The sequence below is a fragment of the Schistocerca cancellata genome, chromosome 3 (genome assembly GCF_023864275.1).
Source record: "Schistocerca cancellata isolate TAMUIC-IGC-003103 chromosome 3, iqSchCanc2.1, whole genome shotgun sequence".
Classification (NCBI taxonomy): domain Eukaryota; kingdom Metazoa; phylum Arthropoda; class Insecta; order Orthoptera; family Acrididae; genus Schistocerca; species Schistocerca cancellata.
In genome coordinates, this window is record NC_064628.1 from 6,049,033 (window position 1) to 6,067,373 (window position 18,341).

An 18,341-nucleotide genomic window follows, 5' to 3' on the forward strand; every position below is an offset into this window, starting at 1 on the left:
CACTAAAACTAGCGATCTTATTTTTTGAATTCGTAAGAAAAGCTTCTATTATTTCGATTTGTGTCACTTCATTTTCCGACCTGTTTCTCGATACAAATTTTATTATTTTTACTGCCACAATTTTATGTGATCTTTTGAAGCGACTAATCGAACTTTGAGAAGCTGTAAATTCTTTAGCGCCTATCGCGTTGGCAATCTCTAACGCCGAATCACGCAAAGTTGTATCGCTGACATTAAATGACTGTTGTCTGGCATCGGTAAATAGCTCAAAAAGTCGCGCATTTATCTCCGTCGCAATTTCCAGTCGACTCTTACGTCGTCCACCGACTTCCTTTTCCCATCTAAACAATTCACGTTCAGAACGGCCAAACCGATACTTATTTTGAACAGTACTTACACATAGGCGTTTCTTACCACTTTCGCTCAACCAATACGTCACCGCTTTTTCTTTGTCTGATAAGGTAATTGTAGTTGCTGGTGTTACTTTCGGATGGTACGTGGCACTATCACTCGAAGAGTCTTCACCAGTGCTACTTTCGTCGGTGTCTTCGTCGTCTGTAGATTCACAGTCTGCAATATCGAGTGTTTCAGTTGTTTCTAGCCACATGTCTGCGCCATTTACATGCTCGTCTAGAAGTTTAACAACCATGTCGCACAACACATAGTCTTCACGCGTGTTTTCTGTTGATTGCTTCATTTGGCGTCTGTGGCATATCTCCATGGCAAGCAGCAAAACATTTACAGGGTTCACCATCGCCTGGGAGGGGAGATTGAATGTTCACCGTAAAGTGGCTTGCGGAGTATAGATGAACATGTACAGAACATTTTTCACATCTCTAACCAGTTTCAGGACGGTATGTTTCGAAATACGTACCAGAAATTAAAAGGACGCGCATGCCACAGAAACGAATATTCGTTTCCCCTTTCCACCAAAACCGTGAAGCGATATTCCTCTTTCGTGAACGCCGCGATAAGACGGCCGCACTTGCCGACCATGCGCACAACGCTCGCGACTCGCCATTTCCAGGGGTGACCAGCCGTCACTGCAAGCGCCAAGCAGGAAACACAGCCATGTTCGTGATTTTTTTTAGGTGACTTCCAGTTCATGTCAGCAGCTACAATTCTGCATACGGACCTTTTGCACAGTGAAATAATAGTGCTAAAAAAAGCAATACATGTTTCGGCATGACAAGTTTGACCATTCCCTTGTAAGTGATACACAAGGATTGTGCAAAAATATGGCAACACAACGAGAAGTGGATGCGTGAACATAAACGCTGATGCTAGCAAAGCCTGCAGGTTACGCTATTGTATTTGACCACAAACGACACCTATGCAATGGCCTCAATACATTGTAAGTGTCATTCATGATCAGAATAGTGTCCTGTGTTGTTGTGAGTGCCGGAGCTAAGTGATTTGCAAAGTTGGCCGACTTTTGGTGCTCGTACGGCTGGTACTTCCGTAAACAAGGGAGCCGATGTGTTCGTTGTTTCAAGAGGCACCGTATCGAAGATTTATACCGCATACAAGGAAAGCGGATAAAAGCATCATCCGCTAAGATACAACGCGAAAGAAAGTATGTGTTGAGTGATCGTGATGGACAGTCGTTGATGAGAATCGTGGTGGAAAATAAGACGACGATAGCTGCAAAAGTCGCTGCAGTGATGAATGTCGCACTCGCGAGCAGTGTTTGCACTAAAACTACACGAATGGAGCTCCATAAGCAGGAAATTGCAGGGCAAGCTGGATTCGACAACCAATCGGTGATGCAAATGTCCGTACCAGGGAAACGTGGTGTCGAAGCCATGAAATCTGGACTAGGGAACCATTAAAGAAAGTACTTTTAGACAGATGAGTGTCGTTTCACACTGTTTACAACTTCTGGCAGAGTTTACGCCACAAAAGTGAAACATGGCGGGGGTTCGGTGATGATTTAGGCAGCCATATCATTGTATTCCGTGGGTCCCATGGTTACTTTGCAAGACTGCATTATTGCCAAGTGTAACCTCCCCCTCACTTATCGACCTTAATGACAGTGAAAAATTAAACCGCGTGTACCTAATGGAAATTTGGGAAAAGCAATCGTCACCGAAGTCAATTTGTCGGTAAAGAGGGAGGAAAGGGTTACATCTAAATGAAAGGAAAAATGCAAATGAAACTGGTGGAAATTAATTTTGAAAAGGGGTAAAGTTAATAAAGAAAGTAAATGTGCGGCCGTTACGTTAACAATTAACTAGCGGTAATTAGATATTTGAGATTTGGGGGAGATTACGGTCGCCAGTCCTAAGGACAATTACTATAGTAACTGAAAAAGAAAGGTTATTACACATATAATTAGCACTAGAAGCGTGGCAACTGAAGGTTGACACGTGTAGTGTGAAAACTGAAAGTTTGTCAGAAGTAATGAATTTCGCTACACTCTGACTTAATTTAGCAAAAGAATTAATAAAACCTGAAAATCGAAAGTTAATTTAGTGAGTGAAGTTAATAGTGAGCTTTCTTTCTGAAGCACATCGAAATTCAGTAAGATACGGTTAGTCTTGGACTACCTCAACAATCATTTCAAAAGCTACTTGAATCTTCGCAATTTAGAAATAAGAGATTTAACTTTGAACTTGAATTAAATGATTCTGAACAATTAACAATAGTAAAATTTAGTACGTACCAAGCTGAGCTGCAGTCACAGGTAAGCTAAAACACGGTAACAAAACTCGCACTCTTAATTTGTGCTTGTGTAATCTAAATATTGTAGCCAGCTATGAATACCTTAACTGAACTTTGAAATTAAAGCAGTGAAATCGAATGATGCTGGCGTTTGAATTTCAACGACACTCGGGTTCATTCCGGAAAAGGAAGGGACCCTGCTTGGCAATGCAATTGGGACAATGAGCAACAAAGGATCATGCTAAGTTGCTGTAATTTTGTGATGCAACAATTTTAAAAGTTTGAAAAGCTGAGGTCTGCCATACAGTTCTAAAACTTTACGTGCTTCCAGTCTTCCTAGTTGGTTGATTGAAGGTTTGAAGCCGTCGATCGAGGAGGTGGCGACAGTCACTCATTGTCGGCCGTCGCTGTTGCAGAAGCTGGATGTTGGCGCGCCTTCTTCTCGACACGGTCACCAGACGAAACGGGCTGTTGATGTGCGCCAGCTATGCTTCCCGTCCGCGACACCGTGTCAGAAACTATTATCGCAAGTCGAGCGCAATTACATGCTGCCCAACCCCGAAAGCGTGGCAACTCGCGGGAGCTTCACACAACACACCTGCTCCACTGCACCACCCCAGCCAGACCCTCTCTGCTCGCGCTCCACGCGACAGAGTTATCACTACCAAAGATCCTAAACACTTTTGTTCTCCACACGACCTATCGATGTATTCGTTCGATAGCATAGTTTTCCCTACGCCAGACCCAGCGTATAAATACAAATAATATTCACAAAACAAACCAACATAAATGCATATATATATATATATATACAGTAAAACAATTACAATATATAAAGACACAGAAATGTCATATCTTCAGGTAACAAAATAATGAAAAAAAATTTTTAGTGCAATAGATGGAAATTGAAGGATATGCATTTCCGGCGTTACACAAGGATTAGATTATCATTTTGACCGATCAGGCCCATCCCATGGTACATTGTTTGTTCCGCAATTGCGATGCTATGTTTGAAGACAGGCACTGTGTGCCCACAGCACGCATCGTGCAGGATGAATTGTCACATCTCACCTTATTTCCAAAGATACCAGATCTGAATACTGTTGAGCTTTTGTGTCTGATCGTGATCCACATCCACCATCGTCACCTGAACTTCCATCGTTTGGCAGGAGCAACGGTATGTATTCTCTTGGAAGCCACAGAGTGTTTACCCATTCAGGGACAACTGGGAACTGTTTTGAACGTCAGCGAGATTCCTGAAGCGCATTAGGCATGATAACGTGTCGTGTTTGTGGTGGTTCCCAAATTTTTGTCCACCCCCTGTAAGTCGCAGTACATCAGTTGGAGAACACAGGTGCGTTTCATACATCCTGATAAAAGCACAAGTACACGTAGCGACGTAAGAGCGTCATGCACCAGCAGCTCACCAAAGAAGACTTCCATATCACGGATGGTTGTTACGGTGACCAGTTACACTTCCAATGTTATACAGTACTAGATGCGTGTCGTGGGGCTAAGCCATAAGAGGGCACCAGTAATCTTCCCATCGCATTCTTTAAGGATTTGATTCCGAAGATGAAGGAACCGCTTCGTGGCATTCGCTTCAGAACTGTTCCAGAGATCCGACAGGCAGTAAAACAATTATCAGCATGCCGTAATATTACACGCAACTGAGGAAGACGGCCCTATAAAAATTGAATATATACGCTGAGTTATTCCAATTTATTTCATAAGGTTCACTCTATTAGTACAGTTCGGGTAATTTCTGCTCCTTTTTAAGAAAAAACTAGTTTTAGACGCATCTCATTGCTTATGACGTCGTACCTTCTGATATATGTGTCGCACAATAGTATAATTTTACAAGGTACATTCAATGGTATTGTGGATACTGCCTGCAGAACATGTTGCGAGAACAGTTAGTAGTAAAGGAGTAATAAACTGGTACGTCGTGCCTGATGCTGAAGCCCTACTGTATGAAAAGCGAAAATGAAGAATGTGAAAATTCATTTCCTTTCATTACTTTGAGGCGAGTGCCTGCGAGAAATAGTTTCGAAAAGATTTGAAATTATATGTAAAGTTTGTTGGTAGTTGCTAAGCGCCGTCATTCTCAAATACTAGATAAATATAATCTAGGTAATTAGTGTGTCGTGAGCAGCATTGTGTCAAGGCATGTACGAGTACATAGTTTCTAACTCTAATATGTGACTTACTGTATTAAACTTACAACGTAACATTATACCTCTTAATGAGTAGGCTGTGTCAGAATTTGAAGTTCATAAATTCGGCCAGCGAAATTACGAAAATTAAATTTTTGTTGCTCCTGGAAGCTGTTATATAGGCAACGTACAATTATTTTTCGATGATGTTAGTGGTTTAGTAATATAGGTGTCGGATGCTTGCAACTCGTAAGAACAAACGAACAAATTACGGACAATGCTTCTTAACGGACGCTGTTTGAAACTCTACAATAAATCTTAACTCTTTAAGTTGCCGTTTCGTCGGTCGTCCGTTTCCGTATCGGTAGAATTCACCTTCGGTGACTTGGATATGGCCACGTTGCAGTCCAGAACACTTCCTTTCCTCCCCACTATTTTCAGCCTGCTACGTTAAACCACCGCAGCGTCAATGTCCACTTTCAATACTTTTAACATGTGCTCACGCTTTCGGGCGATCTTTTAAGAGACTTTGCGTCGAGCGCTTCAAAATGTTCAATGAAGGATTTTTAGATTTATTTTATTACAAGATTTTAGTACGGAGAAAATCTTCCACGCTACCTGCCACTGAAGTCTTGCAGAAAATAAAGGCGAAACGTGTATGGCACAAAAATTAGGTTTGATTCAGTTGCAGTCAGACGATGCAGAAAGTAAAAATTATCAGTATACCGTAATACTACACAACCCTTCTGTTTTGGCTGTCATCATTTATCATGAAGAATTATTTTATTACATTGTGGTCAAGTCGCTTCGACTGGATTTAGGTCGCCGTGGTAGGGAGGCAGTTATAGACCAGAAAAAAACCGTTTTCTATTATTTCCTTGCACGATGTTCAAAGCAACTGGAATCACTCAACAGAGGAAAGTCCACTGGACCTGACGGGATACCAATTCGATTCTACACAGAGTACGCGAAAGAACTTGCCCCCCTTCTAACAGCCGTGTCCTCAAGTCTCTAGAGGAACGGAAGGTTCCAAATGATTGGAAAAGAGCACAGGTAGTCCCAGTCTTCAAGAGGAGTCGTCGAGCAGATGCGCAAAACTATAGACCTATACCTCTGACGTCGATCTGTTGTAGAATTTTAGAACATGTTTTTTGCTCGAGTATCATGTCGTTTTTGGAAACCAGAATCTACTACGTAGGAATCAACATGGATTCCGGAAACAGCGATCTTGTGAGACCCAACTCGCTTTATTTGGTAATGAGACCCAGAAAATATTAGATACAGGCTCCCAGGTAGATGCTATTTTTCTTGACTTCCGGATGGCGTTCGATACAGTTCCGCACTGTCACCTGATAAACAAAGTAAGAGCCTACGGAATATCAGACCAGCTGTGTGGCTGGATTGAAGAGTTTTTAGCAAACAGAACACAGCATGTTGTTATGAATGGAGAGACGTCTACAGACGTTAAAGTAACTTCTGGCGTGCCACAGGGGAGTGTTATGGAACCATTGCTTTTCACAATATATATAAATGACCTAGTAGATAGTGTCGGAACTTCCATGCGGCTTTTCGCGGATTATGCTGTAATATACAGAGAAGTTGCAGCATTAGAAAATTGTAGCGAAATGCAGGATGATCTGCAGAGGATAGGCACTTGGTGCAGGGAGTGGCAACTGACCCTTAACATAGACAAATGTAATGTATTGCGAATACGTAGAAAGAAGGATCCTTTATTGTATGATTATATGATAGCGGAACAAACACTGGTAGCAGTTACTTCTGTAAAATATCTGGGAGTATGCGTGCGGAACGATTTGAAGTGGAATGATCATATAAAATTAATTGTTGGTAAGGCGGGTACCAGGTTGAGATTCATTGAGAGAGTCCTTAGAAAATGTAGTCCATCAACAAAGGAGGTGGCTTACAAAACACTCGTTCGACCTATACTTGAGTATTGCTCATCAGTGTGGGATCCGTACCAGATCGGGTTGACGGAGGAGATAGAGAAGATCCAAAGAAGAGCGGCGCGTTTCGTCACAGGGTTATTTGGTAACCGTAATAGCGTTACGGAGATATTTAGCAAACTCAAGCGGCAGACTCTGCAAGAGAGGCGCACTGCATCGCGGTGTAGCTTGCTCGCCAGGTTTCGAGAGGGTGCGTTTCTGGATGAGGTATCGAATATATTGCTTCCCCCTACTTATACCTCCCGAGGAGATCACGAATGTAAAATAAGAGAGATTAGAGCGCGCACGGAGGCTTTCAGACAGTCGTTTTTCCCGCGAACCATACGCGACTGGAACAGGAGAGGGAGGTAATGACAGTGGCACGTAAAGTGCCCTCCGCCACACACCGTTGGGTGGCTTGCGGAGTATAAATGTTGATGTAGATGTAGATGTACCTATCTTAACAACTTCATACCGTTCTCTCTTGTGCCACTAAGATAAGCTACACCTACATCTATACCCGCTAGCTACCTTGCGTTGTGTGGCGGAGAGAACTTTTTGTAGCGCCGCCAGTTTCAGCCTATCCTCCTCCCATTACGAATAGTTCGCGGGCAGAAACATCGCCGGTAAGCCTGCGTGTGCATTCGAATCTCTCTAGATTTTCGTCATGGTCTTTTCGCGAGAATACTTGTGAGGAACCCTTCTAGGAACATAATGTAATAATAAACCGAACGGCGATGTAAAACGCCTCTAATCCAGCGCCTGTCACCGGAGTTGGTTTATGCTTACTAAACGAACCTGTAACGAAACGCGCTCCTCTTCTTTGGATCGTCTCTATTTCCTCCTTGAGCCCTATCTGGTACGGATCGCATACTGACGAGCAATATTGAAGTGTTGCTCGAACGAGTGTTTTGTAAGCTCCTTCCTTTGTTGATTTCATGAGGCTTCTTCTAACGAATCTCTGTTCGGCGTCTGCCTTACTTGCGTTTAATCTTACGTGAGCTTTGCTTTTCAGATCGCTCCGCACGCATATCCCTAGATGTTTTAGGGAAGTAACTGCTTCCAGTGACCGTTCTATAATTGTGTAATCAAACGATAATGGGTCTCTCTACGTATTCGTAGTACATTACATTTGTTTTGTTTCTCTTAATTTATTGACTTCGGGATGTGCCCATACAACCATCTGAACAGTGGAATGTGAGTTATGGCGATACGAATGTGAGGACAGCACAACACCCAGTCCCTGAGCGCAGAAAATCTCCAGCCTAGCTGGGAGGCGAATGCGGGCCTTTTCGGTTAGCGATCCGCCGTGCTGACAGCGCAGCTACCTTAAGCCACACGTATTCGACGTTTAAATAGCGCATTCCTAACTAAATCAAATAAATCTGAACGTGACAAGAATAATAGTTTTTACGAATGGGTGGCACCACTGCGGGAGAGTACAAAAGAAACATGTTTAGATGCAGTGACACGAAACAATTCGCGTCCACGACGTGTAAAAGGTTTCTTTAAAAGCTGACCAATGAAAACTTCTATTTCTGTGTGAGATTTGTTGAGGATCAGTTCCCTCTCCCCCGCATCAAGCATCGATCTACCTGCGTTTCGCTACAATTTTCAAGCGTTGCGGCTTCTCTGTATACAACACCATCAACCGCGAAAAGCCTGGTGAAATTCCGACGTTACTTCAACGCCTGAGGACTTCTCTCCGTTCGGAATGACATACTGTGTTCTGTTTGCTAGAAATCTTCGATTCAGTCACACAGTTCATCTGACATTCCGCATCCGCAACGCTCTTATTTTGTTCACTAGGCGGCAGTGCGGAACTGTAATCCAACGCCCTCCTGATGATAGGGAACACGGCATTTACTAGGCGCCTGTATCTACTGTTGTTCCGGTAAAATAAAGCAATCTGTACCGTTTACCTCATAAGCTCATTGTACTGGCATAGTGAGGCAACCACTAACAACGGCGTCTTTGTAGTTGTTTCCTTTCTACTTATATAATAAAGTAATGTAAGTAAGACGTTGTGGAGCGCACTCGATCTAACAGCTGCGCCACGGACTGCGTAACATCCACCCCTCTAAGGCGGCACTGCACGTGGTCCCCCCACTCCTTGTTCCCTGGCAGCTCGCGCGACCAGTTACCCGTATTGGCCGCCGGTGAAGATATTTCAGTCCTGCAATGTGCTTTTGTGTTCAGCTGAGCGTGGAGAATGTTTGCGAAGCGTAATAAATCCTTCCTCTACTGCCGGCGAAAGACTGGTGCTACAGTTACGCATATTCTCCAGTGATAGGCCATACGAGTGGGCGCAAAGGTCCGACTCGTTGTCAGCATTTGGGGGGGGGGGGGGGGGGGAATCGGTGTGCCATGGTGGCTTAGTGGCTAATGCAACTGCCTAGTAAGTAAGAAACCTGGGTTCGATTCCTGGCCTTGGTACAAATTTTCACTCGCCACTTCAGTCTATATACATAAAATACATTTTCGTAGCTCGTTAACTCATTTGTAAGGCATCAGACGTTTGACACGTGGGAGTTCGATTCTTAAAAACATTTGGAGAGGAGGGGAGTAACCGGTGTTCGACTGAATTGCAAATAAAACAATTAAGTCTGATTTGTCTCAAAACTGCGGTTATTTCGTTACTTTCATGTCGTGCTGGTACCTACCAATCAACGTACAGCCCCAGTGCTATATGAAGGAGTAGTGCTAGCAAAGAAACTTATATAATCGGTATATAAATTAGACAAAAGTTTCTGACAGGACCTAAGCTGTTAGAACGAATCTAATGTTGTACCCTTAAAACTCACATGATACAAACATTGCCTGTGAACTGGAGGTGGCTGGTTCTATCCTTTATCCAGCACATATGTTTCACAACATCATTTCACTAGCAAACGAGTTCCCCAGTCACAGTGTTTACATCTACATGATTACTCTGCAATTGACAATAAAGGGCGTGTCACAGGATTCATCGAACCACCTTCAAGCTATTTCTCTACCGGTCCACTTTCGAGCAGCACGCGGGAAAAACGAGCACTTAAATCTTTCCGTAGGATCTCTGGTTTCTCTTACTTTATTATGATGATTATTTCTCCCTATGTAGGTGGGCGCCAACAAAATGTTTCCACACTCTGAGGACCGAGTTCGTGATTGAAATTTCATCCCGTCGTAGCAAATAAGGGTTCTGTTTTGCTAACAGCCACTCCCAATTCGTGTATCATATCCGTGGCACTCTCTCACTTATTTCCGCGATAATACAAAACGTGCTGCCGTTCTTTGAACTCTTTCGCTGTCCTTCGTCCGTCCTATCTGATACAGATCCCACACTGTACAGCATTACTCCAAAAGGGAGCGGACAAGCGCAGTGTAGACCTGTTACATTTTCTAAGTGTTCTGCCAATAAATCGCGGTCTTTCGTTTGCTTTCCCCACATTATCTATGCGATCGTTCCAATTTAAATGATTCGTAACTGTCATCGCTAGGTATTTTAGTGCAGTTTACAGCCTTTAGATTTGTGTTGTTTATCGTATAACTGACATTTAAAGGATTCTTTTTAGTGCTCATGTGGATGACTTCACACTTTTCGTGAATTAGAGTCAACTGCCTCTTTTTGTACCATACAGGTATCCTGTCTAAATCATTTTGCAATTCGTTCTGATCATATGAAGAATTTACATGACAGCATAATCTGAAAATAGTCAAAGAAGGCTGCTCTCATTGTCTCCTAAATCGTTTATGTAAATCAGAAACAACGGGGCGCCTGTAACCATTTCCTTGGGGAACGTCAGACATTACTTCTGTTTTACACGATGACTTTTCCGTCAGTTACTACTGTGACCTTTATGACGGGATATCACGAATCGAGTCACACAACTGAGACGATACTTCACAGGCATGCAATTTAATTAGAAGTCGCTAGTGGGGAACGATATCAAAAGCCTTCTGGATATCTAAAAATATGGAATGAATTAGACGTCCCCTGACGATAGCACTCATTACTTCGTGAGAATAAAGAGCTTGTTGTGTTTCAAGAGAACGATATTTTTTGAATCCATGATGGGTATTTGCCAATAAATCGTTTTCTACTTTATAACGTTCAAGCTCAGTATATGTTCCAAAATCCTTCTGCACATCGACGTTAGTGATAAGGGATGTAATTCAGCGGATTACTGCTGTTTCCTTTCTTGGGTATTGATGTGGTTTGTGCAACTTTCCAGCCATTGGGTACGGATCTTTTCTACGAGCGTGCAGTTTTGTGTGATTACTCAGTATGGAGCTATTCTATCAGCATACTCTGAAAGGAACTTGTATACAATCTGGACCTGAAGCCTTAACTTCCGTAGGTTTTTTAAGCTGCGTCGTTACACCGAGGATATCTACTTGTAAGTTACTCATGTCGGCAGTTGATCTTGCTCCGAATTCAGGAATATTTACTTCGTCGTCTTTCGTGAAGGAATTTCGGTAAACAGTGTGTAGTAACTCCGCTTTAGTGGCACCGTCTTCGGAGGTAGACATTATCGTTCAACAATCAGTTGGGAAAGTAACGGTTTTGGTAGTTGTGAATGTGACAAGACGGCCAGAGAAACATTACTAAATGCGTTCTCTGTTAATTACGTAGCTCTGATTTTTCTGATGATCACTTATAATGGAAATACAGGATGATACTACAAACTTCCACGGACCATGGACAAGGGTAGATTTATTAATGTCAGGTGAGGGATCGTAGTCCAGAAATTATCGAGTCGGAAGTTATAGCTGAAAATCGTTCTGGTACCTGTGATGGTGGCATACTTGTATGCGTAGAGTTGTTGGTAAGATTGTAAGGTAGACAACTAACGAAGGTGGTAGCATGGACTAAAACAAGAGAAAAAGACTAATAAACAGGGGCTCTAAAATTCATACCTTAAGAACTATGAGCTCTTCTTCATCTTAGCTACCATGAAACCTGTTCACACATGTAAGAGTTGCTTCATATAACTTTTTGGATAAATAGTTTTGAACGTTCATATACTTTGGAGCACAGCCAAGCTGACTACAATATGACCTTTTGCTTAATTTCTTCTATAAATACTTTCGAAAATGTTACAAAAAAAGAATTCGTAGCATTCGGATACTTTTGAGCACCAATGTGACTGCACGGTGATTGGCTGTTTCATTTTAATTGTCTGTAAAATATTAGCCGACAACTGGAGGAGACAGAAAAATAGAGAGAGAGGGAGAGAGAGAGAAAAAATGGTTCAAATGGCTCTGAGCACTATGGGACTTAACATCTGTGGTCATCAGTCCCCTAGAACTTAGAACTACTTAAACCTAACTAACCTAAGGACATCACACACATCCATGCCCGAGGCAGGATTCGAACCTGCGACCGTAACAGTCCCGCGGTTCCGGACTGAGCGCCTAGAACCGCTAGACCACCGCGGCCGTCGAGAGAGAGAGAGAGAGAGAGAGAGAGAGAGAGAGAGAGAGAGCTGTTACATAGCAAAACTGGGCTAGTTACACCATCTTGAATTTTAAAAATTCTTTATCATCTTGTATTTTTAAATTTCGGACCAATGTGACGTCACTCAAAAAAAGGGCACTGTCTGTGACGTCATCATGATGATGTCACAGGTGAGGGGATGTTGTTCGTGATGTCATGAGTGGATGACTGACCTGCTCAAGTGATGTAAATATAAACAGTGTACCGGAACACACATAGTCCTCCTACTGAGAAGATTGCTTACATATCACTCGTCTGGTCTCGGGCATCTTGTCACCCCCGTCTGGGGTTCGAGTCCTCCCTCGGGTATGGGTGTGTGTGTTGTCCATAGCGTAAGTTAGTTTAACCAGTTTGTAAGCTTAGGGACCGATGACCTAAGCAGTTTGATCCCATAGAATCTTACCACAAATCTACAAATTTACTCGTGTGGCTCATCCTAAAATATTAGACAAGTATGTGGGACACATACGAAAATGAAATGAGTATCACAGTAGAAACTGAACTGGCACACACTTGAAGCTGGACACTGTCCCGAGACGGCCTACTTGCAAAGTTTCGAGAACCAGCTTTTCCGTAGTGATCGTGACTTTAGATTGATTCCAGCGAGTAGGGAGCTATTAAACAATCATTCTTCCCGCCCTGTATACCGAAATGGAATGAGAAGAATATCTAACAACTGGTGCAGTGGGAAGAACCCTTTGCCATGAAACTCACAGTGTTTCAAAGAGTATGGACGCTAGGTGTGGAACCTCTTGGCGCTGCTATGATTTCACAAACTCCATGCTGACTATGCGACAGAATCACACGGACCTCCATTCCGACTTTGGCTTGGACAACGCGCAGCTAGGCACATCGTTTCATCGTGCTTCAGACTCAGCACTGCTTGTGTGAGCAGAAACATGACTGCAGTGGGGGTAACCATTTCTACAGAACGACCATTTCAAATAACGATACATTACTACCACTAAATAAAACGGGAGTCAGATGTAAAACCACATCAGAAATTCCATCAACTTGGTGCACTAATTATGAGTGACTGCATGAACTGATCTTCATATTAAATGCATGGAGTTTGGCAGGAGTTTACACAGTTTATCGACGTGAGCATTATTTAGTCATTTCATCACTAGTAGCTCTGAAGGAAGTTATCACCAACCCTCTCTTACGTCGACAGTTTACTAAACAAACTATCGTATGCGACGAATTTTTCTTTTATTTATTCTGGCAAGATAGGGCCTTTAGAGTCCTTCTTACATTCTGCATAGGTCACGCTGTGTTCATAACGAGACATGTGTAGTGAAAGGATTTACATACAACATGGAATGCAACCCTTAGAAATAACTGCAACTTAAGTATTGGAAAACAGTACTAAAATATTAGAAAAAAGCACAGTTTATATTAATTCATGGAAAATAGAACGACACGGAATTATTACCGCCAGAGAGATTTAAATTGAGGGTACTGGCAGAGACGGAGGAACGAGAACGAATACGATTATTGACGGGGCATTTGGGGAGGAAGGAGGAGAAGGGGAGAGTAATTTACGAAAGAAAAGTACAACTGGGAGAAGACAGAACCAGTCGTTTTAGTTTTTGACAGAGGGAAATTAGACACACGTGTTAATTTTTCAGAGAAATATTATAAGATTCACAAAAGAAGGTGTTTTAGCTATTTCCTGAATGCAACAGTACACTGAATTGTGCAGAAAGTACAGAGTAGCTCGTAACAAGAGGCAGACAGCACCAACGGAGAATGTATTTCTTTAAGGCTGAACACAGCTAGGGTACCAGATATCTGAGACATTGACTTGATCTCTCATCTTAAGAACTGGGGTTAATGCACAATGAGAGGACCATTTAGTTACGTAACCTGTCTGGCGGCAGATGTCTTAATGCCGTGTGAAGCACAAGCATGGTCAAAGAGACGGATACTGCAGATGTAATGCACACAAGCGCTCGTGGGTAATTTTAAGCGTCTGGAGAATTCACTACTCGTTCCGTGTTTGATTACATTGCAATAATGGAGGTTGAGCGGAATAAGTGATTGCGTAAGTGTGTGCTTTACATTATTTCAATATATATTACGAAAATTTTCAAGAGCATAGACGCAAGCAGAATTGTTCCCGGACGTGGCGACAGGACATTCTGGCTAGCTGAGATGCTCATTCGAAGTTGCGCCGAAGTTCTTTTCTGATGCGGTACTGGAATACGTTTGAGAAAAATGGGAGATAGTTGTCTGCGGAATTCACAAATAAATAATTTTCACTATTATTTACATACAGGGAGAACAGTAGTGGGTCAAAGACTGAGCGCTGTGGCACTCCTGAGAGAACACGATTCCAAGACGAGTTTTTATTCCCACAGACAGAAAGCGGCTGTCTGTTTTTCAAGTACTTCCGAAATGAAACGGTTCAAATGGCTCTGAGCACTATGAGGTCATCAGTCCCCTAGAAATTAGAACTACTTAAACCTTCAAGTTATTTCAAATCGCTTCAGCATACTATGGAAAAATTTTAAGTGCCGTATTCGTTTTTTTGAGCAGATTGTAAAAATTGGCGGTATCAAAGTTTCTGTGAAGTGTCAATGTTATCGCTTTAGGCTGAGCTATGGTGTATTTCACGTTGTCAGTTACGTGAATTCGTGCCGTTTTCGTTATATCGCGTTCACAAAAGCCAGTCTGGTATTTGGTTGGTTGATTGATTTGGGGGAAGGGGGGGAGGGGGGGACCAAACAGCAAAATCATCCGTCCCACCGGATGAGGGAAGGATGGGGAAGGAAGTGAGCCGTGCTCTTTCAAAGGAACCATCCCGGCATTTGCCCGAAGCGATTTAGGGAAATCACGGAAAATATAAATCAGAATGGCCGGCCGCGGGTTTGAAGCGTCGTCCTCCCGAATGCGAATCTAGAGTGCTAACCACGGCGCCACATCACTCGGAGTCTAGTATTTGTTAAATAAGTTAAATTTGCCTAAGTAGTCAGTGATTTTGTTGTGAACCCGTTCCAAGGTGTAGGTACGGAATAAAGTGTCTTCAACGGCACGACACTTCGATTCTGAAATATGAAGCAATCGGTTTCTTCACGCCAGTGCTTTTCTTGGCACTGTGCTACAGCAGGGGGCATCCCAGTGCCGTCATCCGACCTTGTGACACATTTATCCAGAGAGTTTATGGGGGCGCTTACAGTTTGACGTGGACTGCAAACCACAGTGCAATTCGGCATTTTATGCACTAACACATCATTTCCAGGCGGGAAAGAAGTGGAAAGTGGCAGAAATAGTCCGAGCTGAGGATTGAAACCCCAATTCTTTGTATTTGTGCAAGGACTGTAAATCTGATACATTCCCACTTCACCACCAAGATTAAGTTACAGAAGGTATTCCATTCGTGCTGTGTTAATGATTTCGCTCACTCCACCGGAGATGATATAACTAATGAGATAAGCTTTATTTCGTTGCATTCAAATGCCTCTTAATATAATATTCGTATATGTTAGTGTGTGTGTTCTTACCAGTATTTTTTTGGTTCTGTTTCAGGAAGAGTTACCTCCAGAACAAATCGCAGGTAAGTGCTCCACTGTTATTTATAGAAATTAATTAACTGTTCTGTGCGAGAGGTAACGCTGAGGAAAGTAATGAAAAACTTTTTATAATCTTGTCTCTCGAACTGCAAATTGAGTGTTAAACCACTACTCAAACGTCTTGTGGTTCATGTCTACACCAAGTAAGCTATTTGCGCTCCGAGCATCACAGGGAGTAACAGCTACCGCGTAGCACAGGTTCGAGGTTGTGGCAGCGGGGCAGACTGGAAACCGACACTATAACAACACCAAAAAGTAGCAGCACTGTCGTAAAAGAAGTCATTAAGCGAAATCGAGAGGTTGAGGACAAACGCGTACTCTTCGTTTTTATACAGGGCTATTACAAATGATTGAAGCGATTTCATAAATTCAATGTAGCTCCATTCATTGACATATGGTCACGACACACTACAGATACGTAGAAAAACTCATAAAGTTTTGTTCGGCTGAAGCCGCACTTCAGGTTTCTGCCGCCAGAGTGCTCGAGAGCGCAGTGAGACAAAATGGCGACACGAGCCGAGAAAGCGTAAGTCGTGCTTGAAATGCACTCACATCAGTCAGTCATAACAGTGCAACGACACTTCAGGACGAAGTTCAACAAAGATCCACCAACTGCTAACTCCATTCGGCGATGGTATGCGCAGTTTAAAGCTTCTGGATGCCTCTGTAAGGGGAAATCAACGGGTCGGCCTGCAGTGAGCGAAGAAACGGTTGAACGCGTGCGGGCAAGTTTCACACGTAGCCCGCGGAAGTCACGGAATGAAAGCAAGCAGGGAGCTAAACGTACCACAGCTGACGGTTTGGAAAATCTTACGGAAAAGGCTAAAGCAGAGGCCTTACCATTTACAGTTGCTAGAAGCACTGACACCCGATGACAAAGTCAAACGCTTTGAATTTTCGGAGCGGTTGCAACAGCTCATGGAAGAGGATGCGTTCAGTGCGAAACTTGTTTTCAGTGATGAAGCAACATTTTTTCTTAATGGTGAAGTGAACAGACACAATGTGCGAATCTGGGTGGTAGAGAATCCTCATGCATTCGTGCAGCAAATTCGCAATTCACCAAAAGTTAATGTGTTTTATGCAATATCACGGTTTAAAGTTTACGGCCCCTTTTTCTTCTGCGAAAAAAACGTTACAGGACACGTGTATCTGGACATGCTGGAAAATTGGCTCATGCCACAACTGGAGACCGACAGCGCCGACTTCATCTTTCAACAGGATGGTGCTCCACCGTACTTCCATCATGATGTTCGGCATTTCTTAAACAGGAGATTGGACAACCGATGGATCGCTCGTGGTGGAGATCATGATCAGCAATTCATGTCATGGCCTCCACGCTCTCCCAACTTAACCCCATGTGACTTCTTTCTGTGGGGTTATGTGAAAGATTCAGTGTTTAAACCTCCTCTACCAAGAAACGTGCCAGAACTGCGAGCTCGCATCAACGATGCTTTTGAACTCATTGATGGGGACATGCTGCGCCGAGTGTGGGAGGAACTTGATTATCGGCTTGATGTCTGCCGAATCACTAAAGGGGCACATATCGAACATTTGTGAATGCCTAAAAAAACTTTTTGAGTTTTTGAATTTTTGTATGTGTGTGCAAAGCATTGTGAAAATATCTCAAATAATAAAGTTACTGTAGAGCTGTGAAATCGCTTCACTCATTTGTAATAACGCTGTATATACTGTAAGCGACATTCAAATGCCTCCCACTTGGAGATGAGACAATCAATTCCTGTTTCGTCGGCTGCTGACGGATCTACAACCATCCCTAGTCTTGCACTTCCTCACCAGACCACAACCGACGTCCATGCGTGTCTTTCTTCAGGTCGCCAAAGGTGTGAAAGTCACACAGTGATTCGGACTGTACGGTGGGTACTGCAGTGTTTACCAACCAAATCACAGAAGCGCAGCCTTTGTCCGATCGACAATGCAGGGGCGCATGTTATCGCGCAACAGGATAATTCCGTCTGACATCTTTCCTCGGCGTTTTGATTTCCTGGTGGGTCTCAGTCTCTGCGAAGTGTCTTCACATCGCTCAGCTCGACGAGTAGAGAGCCCATGCAGTGCAAGAAGAATTTCATCATGGCGGCCCTACCGGGATTTGTGCGAAAGGCTTTGGGTTTCTTTGGCAGGGAAGGAGTGGGAAGTTTCCACTGTTGGTTTTTCCATTTTTCCTCGGACTATCATATTGCTGTTCTACGGAATCATCCTGTTGGACAATAACGCCCACCCCCACACTGCTTATTGGACAAATGCTTCACTTCAGCGATTTGGTTGAGAAAGACTGCGGTACCTTCCATACAGCCGGTATCTTTCACCGTGTGATTTTTACATTTCTGGCGATCTGAAGAAAAGCAAGTGTGGGCATCGGTTCTGGTTGGACGAGGAAGTGCACGATTGGTTGCGGTTGTGGATCCATTAGCAGCAGACCTCGTTCTACGGAACGGGAATTGATCATCTCGCCTCCCAGTCGGATCAACGCATGTGGTGATTACTTTTCACTGAAACCATTCTATGG

General features: G+C 43.2%; 1 protein-coding gene across 1 annotated transcript in view; it reads left to right on the plus strand.

Annotated features, from left to right (window-relative positions):
• Positions 1–18,341, plus strand: part of LOC126176771 (troponin C, isoallergen Bla g 6.0101-like) — a 129,968-nt gene that overhangs the window by 9,180 nt on the left and 102,447 nt on the right. Inside the window, exon 2 of the mRNA XM_049923940.1 lies at positions 15,774–15,801. Within this exon, the coding sequence (XP_049779897.1) occupies positions 15,774–15,801 (28 nt within the window). The remainder of the gene's footprint in view (positions 1–15,773; positions 15,802–18,341) is intronic.